This window comes from Borostomias antarcticus, assembly GCF_949987555.1.
Source record: "Borostomias antarcticus genome assembly, chromosome: 16".
NCBI lineage: Eukaryota > Metazoa > Chordata > Actinopteri > Stomiiformes > Stomiidae > Borostomias > Borostomias antarcticus.
In genome coordinates, this window is record NC_140249.1 from 12,233,957 (window position 1) to 12,249,565 (window position 15,609).

General features: G+C 44.4%; 1 protein-coding gene across 1 annotated transcript in view; it reads right to left on the minus strand.

Annotated features, from left to right (window-relative positions):
• Positions 1-775: 775 nt before the first annotated feature.
• Positions 776-15,609, minus strand: part of furinb (furin (paired basic amino acid cleaving enzyme) b) — a gene marked incomplete at its 3' end in the record, with an annotated part of 304,944 nt that continues 290,110 nt past the window's right edge. The window contains exon 16 of the mRNA XM_084451106.1: positions 776-1,461. Coding sequence (XP_084307232.1) covers positions 776-1,461 — 686 coding nt within the window. The remainder of the gene's footprint in view (positions 1,462-15,609) is intronic.

Consider the following 15,609-nt stretch of genomic DNA (forward strand, 5'->3'; position numbering starts at 1 on the left):
TCACATTAGGCTCTAAACCAGCTGCATACTGATGCGACCCAGCTGAGGTCGTTACTGTGTTCTTACAGAGCGAGCAGCGGGAGAGAACGAGTGGATCATAAAGTGTCAACATGGAAAGCTCTTAGGAGTCCAAAACAAAGGTTGTTTATTTAGTCAACAACCGAATGGGTAATTGGTACGGTGAAGCTAGATATACACACAGTCAAGCACACACTCAAAAGCACATACACACACACTCACAATGCTGATATGAACATCTAGGCTGGATTCAAGGGTCGGCGGAAAAACAAACAACTCAGATATGCCCAGCTAGACTGTAATACACCATTAACCTGGCAGCTTAGGAAATTATGTTTTATGCAAAAAAAAGAACATTACCCCATCCAATTATGCCATAATCAAGTATGGCGAATATAGAATATTTCCCCAAGAAATATTTGATATTCATTAATGCATGAGTGAGAGCCATCTCATCAGGCGTTGAGTGTTCCGCCCCCTCTCCAATCAAGCTCCAGGGACACCTAGGGCCCCCCATCCCCCCCCCTCCCTCCTCCCCCATCCCTCCACCCTGCACCTCGGCCTCGGAGGCTGATGAGGGGAAAGAGAGAGGCTTGAAAGAGGGTCAGACGAGGGAGTGGAGATGAGAGGCTGGAGAAGAGGCTAGAGGGAGGGCGGAGAGGAGAGGCTGTGGGGGGGTAGGAGAGGAGAGGCTGTGGGGGGGTAGGAGAGGAGAGGCTGTAGATGGATCTGGAGAAGAGAGAGGGGGGTGGGGGGGCTAGAGGGAGCTCTGCGTCCTGATGAAGGCTGTCCTCTCGCTGTGGCAGTCCAGCTCCTCACTGTCCGACTCGGACCCGGGCCTCGCCCCCCCCGCCGCCTCGGCGTCCTCGTCCCCCCACACGGTGGGGATCCCCTTGTAGCAGACCCGCCCCTTCCTCCCCCCGCCCGGGCCCAAGCCGAAGCCCACCCGGAACCCCCCCTCCCCCGCTGAACCCCCCGACCCGGACTCCACTGAGCGCAGCCCGGCGCCTCGGGACCGCAGACGCCACAGCAGCAGGGTGGCGCCGGCGAGGGCGGCCAGGACCAAGGCACAGCTGAGCAGCGCCACCGTGGTGGCGGCGGCAGGCGCGGGGGGGCGGGAGGACGGTGCCGGGGGTGGACCGGCCCCTCCTGCCCCCCCCCCGCCAGGCAGGACCGGCCCAGAGGGGGACTTGCGCAAGACCTGGTTCTGGTGCAGGCAGGAGCCCAGGACCAGGTGGCTGTGGGAGGGGCAGGTCAGGCAGTCGGACGGCCCGGGGCCGGAGCAGGTCAGACAGGCCAGGCTGCAGGGCAGACAGGCCTGGACGGAGGTCAGGTCCGCCCACGTCTCCAGGGACAGGTTGAGCAGCTGGGGGCCGGAGGCGAAGCCAGGGGGACATGTCTTCACACAGCCCTGGAGGAAGAGAGAGAAGCCAGGACTGCACTCTGCACAGGGAGGGAGGGAGAGGGGAGAGAGGAGGGAGGGAGGGAGGGAGGGAGGGAGGGAGAGAGAGAGAGAGAGAGAGAGAGAGGGAGGGAGGGAGGGAGGGAGAGGGAGGGATGGAGGGAGAGAGAGAGGGAGGAGAGAGAGAGAGGGAGGGAGGGGGAGGGAGGGAGGGAGGGATGGAGGGAGAGAGAGAGAGAGAGAGAGGGAGGGAGAGAGAGGGAGGGAGAGAGAGATGGAGGGAGGGGGGGGAGGGAGAGAGAGGGAGGGAGGGAGGGAAAGAAATGGGAGGGAGGGAGGGGGGGGGGAGAGAGAGGGAGGGGGGGGGGAGAGAGAGGGAGGGGGGGGGGAGAGAGAGAGAGGAAACGGAAATCATGAGTCCAGGATGGTCTACGTAGGTCTGTGTGTTGTAGGTCTGTAGTGTTGTAGGTTTGTAGCGTCGTAGGTCTGTCTGTAGTGTTGTAGGTCTGTAGTGTCGTAGGTCTGTAGTGTTGTAGGTCTGTAGTGTTGTAGGTCTGTAGTGTTGTAGGTCTGTAGTGTCGTAGGTCAGTATCCGGGCACAGTGCATTTCATTGTATTTTATAATACACATGACAATAAAAGCCTTGAACTTGAACATGTTGGTTTGAGGGGGGTATGTCCCTTGTGTTGTATACAAAGAGAGCCAGAGCACAAGTATTTCATTGGATTTTTAATACACTTGACAATAAAGTTGAACTTGAACTCAAACATATCCTATAATTATTTGCATCTATCACTGAAAGGACTTTTCAATAAAATGTTTCTGCTCTGGAAAATTGTGGTAGGGAGTTTGGAGGTAGAGTTGTACAAATTGAGCATTGCACTTGTGATTTCATATGCATGAGAGAGCAGCTTGAAAATGCTCTGCATCACCAGGATGATGAGGAGCCCATCATCTTCTTATGAGAGGAGCAGCCCAGCACCGCTGCTCCAGAACCCAGAATCCTCTCTCTCTCTCTCACACACACACACTCACACACACACACACACACTCTCACACACACACTCTCACACACACACACACACACTCTCACAGACACACACACGCATACCTACACACGCACGCGCGCACACACACACGCACGCACACACAAATACACACACACATTATGAGGGGTGATTTGTGCCACCGCAGCAAACACTCGGTGCCTTAACCGTGTCACCTATGCTTGAATTGCGTCTATAAAGATACTGATAAATACGCGTGCGCGCAGGTATGCGTTAGGCGAGTATAGCAAATAATGGGCGACTGGTGGGCAGGGCCAGTGCCACTCTGCACACATCGTGTAACGTCTGCACGCTCATGTTAAATCAGTGGACACTAGACTACGGTGGCCAGACGTCCCGATTTGACCAGGACAGTCCCGATTTCGAGCTGGCTCTCCCGAGTCCCGACAAATGTCTGTCGCCCCGGTGTTCCACATTGACTAACAATTTGTTAAAATTGTTATTTGTAAACATTTGCCCTATTTTGATCCCCAAATGTCTTGAACAAACGAACAGCTGTTTATTTCGGTCTAGTGTGCCGGTGAACATCAATATGGCGTCCAAATATATCACAGTGTGAAGAGGCAATTGCTGGATTCTAATACCCTGTTGCTTCACATAATGATATGACACAGCCCGTCCTCGCAAATCAACTCACAATGAACGTCAGATACGACTGACAGTGATACACCACGACATGAAAACAATACTGTTGGAGTTGAGGACAATCAGGTGTCTGGCTATCAGTGCACCAGCAGTATCCAGACTTTAGAGCATTAAGCAGTTGCACTCCCCTAGGAGCTATCCATGCCGTCTTCATTGCAGCCCTCTGCATCTGCACGTAAGAGCAACTGTAAATTTAGGGTATTCAAATAAATGTCGTCTGCTGTTATTTCTTCTTGCCCCAAGTTGCCTACTTCATTTCTATCCCCACTGTCAAAATCCGGTGCGCATTCCCTGCTTTCAAAATAATCTGGAATCCAAGCTCCTTGTAATCTCCATCTGCGCTGCTGTGATAACAATATATTATAACCTATTATTACTAGGCTACTGTTCACATTATTATTTATTTATGTAGCCTACGTTATTGTAAATGCGCACCAGTCATTTAACGCAAACGGAGAGGGAAGTGTATTTGTTGGTTACAGTAGGCTATATGGACCGCTGTACACACAATGTTGGATGAATGGAAAATAGCTTCAGATGAAGGAACAAGTGTAGTATATTTTTATACTGTATTATACTGTATTACATCAATACATTTGTATTACTCTCATGTAGTAATCAATTTACTAAGAATAATGAATAAACTTCACTTTAGGTAGAACTCTGTTATTATAAGTAGTTTAACATCTAGATGACAACATATGTCCTGTCCTGAGTCAACATTCCTTTGTCCCTGAGGCCAATAAAGATAACACCTCTGAAGAAGAAGTCAGGAAGTCTACAGTTGTAAACGTGATCTTAGGAGCACACAGGAAGAACCCAAAATTGCCCCCATGTCCGGAGGGGGGCAGGGCTCAGTGACCTGTTGACCAATTACAAGACTAGTTGATCAGATCTGTGTTAATGTACATCCCTTGTTTGCAAATTTGTTTGTCATGTGATACTTGGCCTGAAGCCAAGATATAAGCTCGCCACCTCGTAAAAGAACCTTAGTATTGCCGAAGATTTGACCTGTGAGGCGTGCTCAATAAATTGTTGATTTGACCGCATTTTCCTCCTGAAGTACTTTTGACCCAAAAGTTAAGAACTGAAAGATACCACATTTTGGCGACGGGGATGGGATGGTGAAATAGCACTCCTTTTTGTCAAGACCCTCGAGAGACATGCAAGATCAAGGATTCTCTTGTGAACCTACCGGCCAGAGGACGACAAGAGACAAACGAGACTGCATTGTCTTTTTCGAGGTAAAACCGTCTTGCAAATTAATTTATTGCTATCGCCATAAAGAACTTCCAATAAATAAGGAGAATAGATGAAAATTGTGTAGGCTAATTAAGACGCATAGTTTGCGCTGACTTGTCAAGTTTAGGTCAAGAAACTGAAAGACGCATCAAGTTTGCGCGAGATCGGTTCATCTAACGCACGTTTGGTGGTGCGTGGTCTGTTATGGGCAGGTCTGAAAAGACGCATACGTTTGCGCAAAGTTTAGTGAAGACTTGAGCTTATATAGTGAAGTTCGATGTCTATAAAGAAAGCCGGTTAAATTAAATGCATACGTTTACATATAAGTGTCAGAAGTAAGGTACCGTGTGTGCGCGGCTAAAACCGGAGTTTCCGCGTGTGTCTTGTTTGGTATGTTTGGCTGTCTGCTACGTTCTGTGTCTTTTCATGTTTCTTGTAATTGTTTAGTAGGTCCATTGTATATTTGAGATTGGTTTAATGTAGATACTATTTGTTGATATTTCTACTTTCTGAATGAATGTGTGAGGGAAGGGAGGTCCTTTGTTCTTTCTTCCACGTGTGTAAAAGTGGCTGCGTGTGTGAAGCCCTTGATCTTTTGGGTGGTGTGAAAGGAGAGCGTGAGGAGAGCGTGTGGAGAGCGTGTGTTGAGGTTTTGTGTTTTGAGTAAAGTTGGGGTTTTGTGTTTTGTTTGCTGGATTCATTATATGTTTGAAAGTAGATTGAATAAGAACAACTATTTGCTGATATTTTCTGTTTAATTGTCTTCTGGGGGTGAGGTTGCTCCCCGTACTCTGAGTTGAAATTCCTAGCCCTCATAAACCCACAGCTGGCTGTGGGGGGAGGGGGGTCAGTGATACGCGGTCACTAGACAATAGGTTTTTCTCAGCTTTAGGTGATGCGGGCAGTGACAATACTTTCTCCATCTTTCTCTTTTTCTTGTTCTTTCGCTCTTTCTTTCACACTTATTTCTTTCTCTTTCCTGTTTTAGAAATTAGGAAAAGATAATTCATCCAGTGGGTCGTGCGGTGTATGGGACGACTGGATTAGGTTAAATATTAATTCATAAATTCATAAGTGGATGCTGAATCTGGGCCAGGTGGACACTGATCGAGACATCGGTTACTCAGCACTCAAACCCTAGCAGCAATCCACTAGTCAATTATAACTTTTATTAATGAAACCCTTCTTCAATCTTCATAAATTGTGAATGGTATAGCGTAACTGAGTTGAGGGACAGTTCATGTTTCATTCTCTTTTTTAATTCTGTTGTCCTATGCCTCCATCTAGTGGTCGTTTAATAGGTTGCAGTTCCTGCTTGTCTATTGTATTGGTTCAAGTGTATTAGGTGGTTTAATGCTGCCATCTTGTGGCCGTTATTAGATATGACCGCTTTCTATATTTGTTTGATTATTCATGTGTTTTATGACAGTCTTTTGATTTTAGAATAATGGGTTGTTAATAGCAAATATATTTTTTAATTATCATTGCTTAGTGATTAATTGTTCTTTCCCCTTTGAGTAAATCTGTTTGCAGTTATATCCGGAAAAGTCTTTGTCCTTACCAGTCACCAATCTCAGACCATCCATTCATCCATCTTAGAGGGACTTCTTTGCAAAAACCATCCATCACCTGCTTGAAAAGTAAGCCTGAATTGCTGATTAATGCTCATTAATTGAACTAGACTGATCACCTGATTTAATTGTTTTGAGTGGTTGATATGCATTTGAGGCTTGGTGTTTTATGATAAAGTGATTGGTTTGGTTACTTGATTTGATATTAAGGATAAATGGTTAATTCATTAATTGATTAATATTTCAATATTTTATTGATTACTTTATTAATTATTTATAGTTATTAAACTTTTTTATAAGTATTATATATATAATAATTCTATTTGATACTGGATATAAGTGGTTTTGAGGGTGTTTAATTGTTAAATGGATGTAGATGGTTTGGTGTTGAACTTTGGTTCTTGAGTGATTGGTGGTCTGTTGGATATCTGGTTTAGAGGTGTCTTGGTTTTTGATAGAATAAACATCAGTTTAAGGGTTTGCTTTAGTAGATTGGTATAGACGTACATACATATATTACGCTTGCATATTGTGTGTGTGTGGAGTGAAAGGATTGTGAGTGGACGGACAGTAGGACTCAACTTGCTGACAGGCAAAGTGGTGTGGACATTTCGATGTCTACGTCAAAATCTTTTTTATTTTAATTTATTATTTTCTGGCATACAGCGGTTAATGAGGGGATTGTCCTCTGGTGCACAATACCCTTAGATTGCATCAAACCAGGCTTTGTGGTTTTTAATTTGTAGCAATTAAAAGTGCTTAAATGGGACCGATCGCTCCCTGTGCTGAAGACTAGGGTTGAGATTGAGCAAGATTAGAGCTAGATAGGAAGTTTAGTCAGAGCAAGAAGGGTCCTATGTCCGTGAGTGTTCATTTCTTTATTAATTACATAATTGATAAAGCTTCATTTTATAGTATTGGATTCTTAAGAAGTCTATTAATAGTTTGAATTGTTAACAGTTTATTAATTTGTGAGGATTTCAAGATGCCATCTGTAATAGGTGTTAATGTGCCCATGCTCACACCGGTGGAACAACTCAAACGCGATTATCCAATACTGAAGGGCATCGGTGATATATCTAAAAGCTGGGCACGGAGATGGTCTGACTTGCCACAGCCTTGGCCGTCTTCAGGAAGCTTTGATGAAGGACTCATTCAAAACATGTGCGTTCTGGTTGAGGCATACAAGGCTCACCAGAAGACAGGAAGACAAGGTAAGGTTCGAAAAGAAAAAAGAGATACTGAACTCGCAGTCTTGACACTATTCCGTAAAGTAGGGCGGAGACAGAAAGCAGCTGTGGAGGCAGCAGCTACCGCAGCTCGAACCGTAATAGAGGAGGCCAATAGCAAGACGGACTTACTGCTGAGTGAAATTGATGCGCCATTCTTTCATACGGCTCCAGTCTTGACCCCGCCTCCTTATGAAGCTCAGAAGGAAACTACTAAGGCTTATCCACAGCTACCCGTGCTAAATACTGAGGGAAGATATGTCATCAAAGATGATAATAATGACATTATGCAGACGGGAAATGCCAGGACGACCGTTGTAACTCAGCCTGATGTGAAGCGCAAAACCAAGAAATTAGATAAGCATCCGACACCAGCTGAAAAGAAGAAGAAGAAGAAAAGCAAAAAGGGCAGACATGAAAGTGACAGTGGCTCTTCTGAAGAGGAAGGAGCGGATATGGGAGGATATAGTGAGCGCATTAGACAGATTATGGCACGTGCTGAGAGGAGAGGGAGAAAGGACCGAGAAACAGACTCTAGTAGCAGTAGTGAAGAAGAGAGCGAGGAGTCTGACTCGGATGATGGTGCGAAGGCCAAGGCACAGGTGAATAAGGAGCTGAGAGATATGGAAAAGAAGTTGGATTCCATTAACGCGTCAAAGACTGAACTTGAATCTGAACTGTATGTAGCTAAAAAGGGTGATGATGTGACTTGGAGGATGCATTGAAGGATCTTACTGTAGTTCAGTCAGAGATGCAGACACAAACACGTTATATGCAAAAGGAGTTGGAAAAATATGACCTTCGTCCAAGACCCAGTAAACCTGAGGAGAAAAGTGAATCGGAAGAAACACGTAAATCAAGAAAGAAGAAAAAAGAGAAGAGTAAAGGTGACGGGAAGATGTTTCCGGTGGTGGTTAGTGGTGCTCATATGAACTACAAGCCCTGGCAGGCTAGTGACATGTCTGCAATCTTGGATAAACTGCCAATTCTCCAAGATGGCGCTCATCCTTGGACGACGAAGATTGATCAGCTATCACAAGGCATCTCACTCGCCATGGGTGACATTAAGAGGATCTTGTCTTCAGTACTAGGAGTACCGCCAATGGAAGAAATTCTGGAAAAGGCTGGAATAGGAAGATGTGCTCATACAGCGATTTATGATGCTGAACTTTTCGCTGCCAATAGAGGACGTTTGTGGAGAACCCTGAAGGAGATGTACCCTACCAATGTACACCCAGACGATATCATTTTCGACGCCTTAGGTGACACAGAGAATCCCAGAGCATATGTGGCACGAATTTACCAACAGTGGAGAGACCTCGTGGGAAACGATCCTGAGGAGCACAAGTTGGAACGCGCTATGCTGCGACTGAAGCTCCAAGAAGGCTTGCCTCAGTCTGTGAGGAGTAAATTGGGGGAAGTGGTTGGTCTTGGGTCTATGGTAAAGAACATCTACATTGATCATATCGCTCATTTAGTGGAGCATTACAGGAAGAAGGAACGGGCCCTGAAGGAACAAGATGCTGAGCTGAAGAGGGAACTTACTCAAAGTCAGTTATTGTATGGAAAATGGATAGAAGAGGAGAAGAAACAAGCTGTTGTTTTGCAGAACAATCACAGATTCAATAACAACAACAACAACCAATGATGTAATCTTCACTCCCGTTCCCTGTTTTCCAACAGCCTCAGACAGGGGGAGATTATTAATTCTGAAGAATTCAACAAAAAAAAAGAAAAAAAAGGGGGGGGGTGAAGAGGAAGTCGAACATGTCATTGGACAGATGTCATCAGCTCCAAGCAATGTCAAGAGTCATGTCATCAGAGGATGATAAGTTACAAGCTCAATCTAGAGCAGGGGTGGCCAACCAGTAAGAGCCACAAAAATTACTGTGGTACCACCCAGAGCCACACCATATATACCAGCGTTTCTCAACCTTTTTTTCAGTCACCGCACCCTTCATAAATCCCAAGGCAAACCCAGTCTAAAATAAGAAGAAAAACATTATTGTCCATTAAATATACATTTAAAGTTAATTTATTTAAAATGTATACATACAACAAGATATTTTCTGACATAATATATTTTGGACTGGGCTGGGTTAGGCTGGACTGGGCTGGGTTAGGCTGGGCTGGGTTAGGCTGGACTGGGCTGGGTTAGGCTGAACTGGGCTGGGTTAGGCTGGGCTGGACTGGGTTAGGCTGGACTGGACTGGACTGGACTGGACTGGACTGGACTGGACTGGACTGGACTGGACTGGGCTGGGTTGGGTTGGGCTGGGCTGGACTGGGCTCGAGATCTGAGGCTTTGAAATGTCCCAATGATGTCTGGCATATCAGACACCATTACGTTCAATGAAGAAAAAATTGCTCTCCCCACTCGGGTAAAAAATGTCCTGTGTTCGTCTTCATATAATTTTTATTTTAGCTGCGCATTTCTTTCCAGCCATTCTTTGGTTGTGTACAGTAGCCTAGGCTACGTTAGCTTTTGTCGTAAAAGAGAATGACCCACGCAAAGCAAATTATTTTGTTTACAATAGGTGCGTTTACATATTTTTCAATCTGGTTGATTTCAAGCTGATTTCAGCTTGAGCGTATACATGGGATACAAAGTAAACTGGTTGGATGTTTACATGTGACAACGAAACAAATGTTTCGAACGCGCACGCAGCCGTGAGTGATTGCGTTACGATGGTTACAAACAGCTGACTACGGAACTGTCGAGCGTGCCTTGATTAGTCAAGTCTTGAACATGCGCAAAATGAACGCAGAACGCAGCATCAATCCGTTTCAAGGTAGTATACATGACGGACCAAACGGTTTCGAAAAGGTTTAAACTACCTCCTTGAAAGCGATTGGAATTTCAATCGGGTTAGGGCATTTCAGTCGGATTGAGGTGTTTATATGACATTTTCAATCGGTTTGGTCTTCCAAACCTATTTGAAACCGATTCAAACTGTCCATGTAAACGCACCTAATAATTTTGTTACCAAGGTGATTTGCTACCTATATGATTGGTTTGAAGTGGTTCTCACGTGACTTCCTCATGATCAAATCTGCAATAATCTAAAATGGGCGGGAAGAAATGCACAGCGAAACTAGAGAGAGAGAAACGTTTTTATGGAATGAATGAATTTATTTTTTAATGAAAGGATGGAAGAGCCGCAAGCCAACTTTTTTGGGGGGATGGATGGAGGAGCCGCACATTGGCGGGCAAAGAGCCGCATGCGGTTCGCGAGCCGCGGGTTGGCCACCCCTGATCTAGAGGGTTAAGACCAGCCAGTGATGCAGGAGTCTACAGGTGCATGAAGAAAGTAAACAACAAGAAATTAGTGACAGTGACAATCATAACCTTGACGGTGCAGAAGAACAGAGAGTTGAACCCCACAGTATAAACCACTACAAGAGTGGTGACGGAAGATGTCTGGAATGGAGACATGGAGAACATGAACTAATTAAGTGGCGTCAGCGATCTATAACACAACAAGTATTTCTTACATTTCTAGAATCAATTTTTGAGAAGAATGATAGCGGTGATAACCTACGTTGTCACCTATGAGTCTGAGTTCATTACTGAAGTTGAAGTGATGAGGAATATTTTTATTACATCTGTGATATTTTGGAGAAACACTTGTCTCCAGAAGATTATTATAGAAGCAAGTTAGTTGAATATAGACTCTGGAGTATGAACCATCTTTTTGTTCAGAAAAACAAAAACAAAAAGTCATGTGTGTTGTATGGTTATTGATGATTTGATGTTTAGTTCAGTTTATTACAGGAATTTATAATAGTAGGAGTATTCAGTTATGGTTTCATATAACATCAGTTTAGATAATTGGTTTACAAAGTTGTTTAGTCAATTCAAATGGTTTATGGTTTAACGGATAGTGAGAAGTTTAGCTGGATGGATAATTATTACATCACCAGGTCAAGCGTTTTAAACTCTATGATGAAATAGATGTAGAGCCTTTGAGTCTTAAGAGCGATGATGAGAATGTTTCTGAAAATGATCTTTTAGGTATTGGTGCGAACTCAAAAGTCTGACAGGTTTTGAATAGGTGTTTGAGTTTAGGTTATGTTTCTCACTTTGATTTAGGAGTTTATGTTTCAATAGTCAATGAATGGCCATAAGCTGTTCGTTTATGCATTCTACTGTATGAATTTAATTCACATAATGATGATGTGTTTGGGAGGAGTTGGCTTTAGGCCTTCCCCTCTGCTATTGACCCCAGTCTGGGTTGAGTGTTATCTTTCAGGTGCTATGGAGCCTGGATCGTGCCTTCCTGGGGACTGCCTGAAACCTGTTGTTTGTCTGTTAACTGTTGTTTGTCTTTTCTATCTCTTTCTGATATGTGTAGGAACACAAGGTTACTTATGTTTAGCATTATATGTCATTTCTGTTTAGGGTTTCTGTTCAATCAAGCTTGAGGATGTCGCCTACATTTCACCTGTGTTTTTGATTCAGGTGTGTGTACACGTCTCCTTGGTTAGATTGTTCTGTTTTGTAGTAATTTAGGTTTAGTCTATTGTAATAGTAAAATAACTGATCTAGTCAAAAGGATTTACCAAGATTCGTTCAAAAGGTTGTCTGGTTTATTGTGAAAAGCATACGAGCGCAAGGACGTCCTGAAGAACGCAACAAGGGTGGTTTATTCAGCGAAGTGCCCGTTTGGTCTTTTGCTGTGCCTTATATGCAGTCAAACCACAGGTAAGGTCCTTCCAGGATGTGATTGGCTACTGCATTGTACGTCATATGAAATGGCAGGTGTGGCCAAGAGTACAGACATGTGACATGAGAAAAAGGCGGCAATTTGGGGACAAAGGATGACAAAGGATGGTTATTCTGTTGTAGACAGATGGCCTCTCTGGAAGCCATTTTGTATGTTAGCACAGCTATGTGAATATTTGGGGGAGGTGATGAATTACAAGAGAAGTGAGAGGACAAAGGTTTAAGGTGTTTGGATGTTAATTCCTCAACTCTATTTCTATAGGATGTTCTGTTTTTGTGTAGTTTTGTGTTGATGTTTTCAGACTATCCTGGAGTGCATTGTGTGGGCGACCAAGGAGTGGTTGCCCCTCGCCAGCATGAAGCTATGAACTGTGTGGAGTCACGAATGACTTGAGGGTCATTCTTGGACATTCCTGGAGTGTTCTCCCTGTTTCGGACGGGGTGAGCTTACCATCTTGCTACGGACATTGTTCTCTGGGTGTCAGAGAGGATTGCGACACCTGGGGGTTTGATGTCTGAAGATTGCTCCAGCATGGGAAGAGGATATGAGACAGCGCTGAGGGCTGTTCTCTTTCGATGGGGCTATGTGCTAGTAACCTCTGGCCCCCGATTTGCTTTGTTGCTGTGTGATGATTTGGTTATTTGTATGTGTTTTGGGGATTGTTTGTTATGTTTAATGTTGTTTTGTGTCGAGGCGTTACGATGCCTCGAAGGGGGGATATGTAGTATATTTTTATACTGTATTATACTGTATTACATCAATACATTTGTATTACTCTCATGTAGTAATCAATTTACTAACAATAATGAATAAACTTCACTTTAGGTAGAACTCTGTTATTATAAGTAGTTTAACATCTAGATGACAACATATGTCCTGTCCTGAGTCAACATTCCTTTGTCCCTGAGGCCAATAAAGATAACACCTCTGAAGAAGAAGTCAGGAAGTCTACAGTTGTAAACGTGAATTTAGGAGCACACAGGAAGAACCCAAAATTGCCCCCATGTCCGGAGGGGGGCAGGGCTCAGTGACCTGTTGACCAATTACAAGACTAGTTGATCAGATCTGTGTTAATGTACATCCCTTGTATGCAAATTTGTTTGTCATGTGATACTTGGCCTGAAGCCAAGATATAAGCTCGCCACCTCGTAAAAGAACCTTAGTATTGCCGAAGATTTGACCTGTGAGGCGTGCTCAATAAATTGTTGATTTGACTGCATTTTTCTCCTGAAGTACTTTTGACCCAAAAGTTAAGAACTGAAAGATACCACACAAGTTTGTGCAACATGCAACCGCTTGACTGTAAATTGCGCATGTAGGCTATTTCAGTCAAATCAAACAAGCTTGACAGTTATTTGGAAACAGCAAGCAAGCATAACCTGTTTGATAGTATTTTTGATAACTGGTCAGTTGATATATGTGCATACAGCTAAGTTAGGCTATATAGTATATAGCCTAACTTAGCTGTATGCACATATATCAACTGACTGTGCATACAGGTGGTGGTAGACCTATACCAAGTCGAGCCATATGGCTCGACTTGGTATAGGTCTACCACCACTCGCCCGCAACAAACCTGGACTGTTGCAACTGACCTGTTGAACTGGACGCTGTTGCAACACCCCTCCCCCGTTACCTGTTCATATTCAAATTACCTGGATGGATGTGTTTCATAGCCAGTATGCTAATGGCTGTTGGGGAGGGGGTTGCTAGTCAAGTTCCAGGCTTCAACCGCGCATTCAAACTGATTATGCCAGGGCATACTGGCCAGTTATTTTTCCGCACATAGAATAGCCTACAGAAACGAACTATTATACAACTACCGTAGCTTAATAGCCTACATTTGATTGTTGTTATATACTATGTAAATTAGACATTAGGCCTATCATTGAAGAATAATAGGTAGCCTGCTTTTCAAAATCCCAGTTCAGTCCAAGATTCTGCTTGCAATCTTAAGGCCGTTTCAGACAAGGAGCGATATCCGCGCATTGTAATTAATTTTCAATGAGAGAGGCGAGCGGACAATTTGGGAGCGCGGACAATCTGGGGCGGAGCGGCAAGCGGGCGCGACCCCGTGAAATTGTCGCGCACGTGCTCGTTTCGTGCACACGCCCGCCCGCGACAAGAGCTGAATTGTAGTCAGCTTTCCCCGCTGTGCGCAGGACGCGTGCGTCCCCCGCTGATCCGAGCGAGAACGCAGGCGGAATATCGCTCCCCGTCTTAAACGGCCTTTGTTCTATTCTATTCTCGCTCATTGCATGTCGTTATGCGCGTCATGCTTTTCCTTATAATGTTGACACTGTGATAGACTAGACTTTGTGTGGTTACTGTTGTTTCATTATGCGTTATTGCTAGTATTCACAAATAGAGGGGAGGCTTGATTAGCCTACTGACGAGCCACCGGTGCGCCCTCAGCAATAAGACCGTGATAGCCAGTTAGCTCACAAAAGCAATATTAACGTGGCTACAAAGCAGTTAACGTCACAACGATTATTCCTGTTGCTGATGCTGTTGGTTCAACTTCTGTTTCTCAGGCAGTTTCGATAATTGACTGACTGGCTTAGAAGACATGTAACCGCATGACTGTAAATTGCGCATGGATGGCTTCCAGAAATTTTGAAACAGCAAGGGATTAGAATCATGTCATAATTCGAAACTGAAAAAAACGATGTGAAAGGTTGTAAGTCAGTGTTTGAATGCTTGAACACGGTTTTGCAAGACTGAAAATACGTTTTGAAGGCTTGCAAAATGATTTGATAGGTTGAAAATGAAATTAGAATCTCTGAAAATGTTGTTTTGTTGCAGCTGAAACACTACTTTTTCTAACATTCAATGTGACTTTTTCAGAGATTTGGCCACACACCTGCGAGGTTGCGAATAATGTCGGCAGCGTTCTTCCGCAGACGGTTTTGAAAAGGTGGACTTGAAACTCCGCAGCAGCGGTCTGAAATGTAAAGTTGAAACTCAGGGGCGAATTCACTAAAGGATTGCGCAGCTTTTCCTGACGCAAAGCCTGTGCAAATAAGTCAAAAATTATGTTTGCTATTCACAAAGCCCTCGCAAAGGGTGAAATACGGTGTTAACTGCGTTGCGTTCGTCATTGCGTTTCTCTGCGCCGGTGTTATTAGCTCATATTTAAATTAGGTAATATGGGCGGAGAATGTTCCCCTTTCTATGCAAATGAACATTATTGCAAAACCCGCCCAATTCACAAAGATCGGCGCAAATTGCCTCACGCAGTTAAAGTGAAATTAATACCGTTTTCAGAGACGTGGTGGTATTTAAGCGCAAGGGGTGTCATGGCCAGCCTGTCCGCTGATCATGGCAGCAGTGATTGTTGCGAGGCGAAGGCATCGCAACGCCAGGCGTGTTGTTCGTGAGAGAATATTTAGAAGAAGGTCACTTTTTGATTTAACACTAGAACCACCGTGGTAGCTGTTTGGACACCAGAGCGCGCAGCTCTTTAGCCAACTGGAGGATGAAGTCGCGTCTGGGGAGGCTCAGTTGACTATGCGTCTCTCCACCCGTCCCCAGCGAGTCCAAGCTCCCCAATTAATAATACTTATTTATAATAGCCTACATAGCACGAAACTGTGCGTATAATAGTCTATACGCGAAACTGCGCATTCCCTATAGCTGTTCATTGAACGGCTGGGGGCCGATATAGGTATAAATAAATAAAAACATAGCCTACACAATATTTTTTT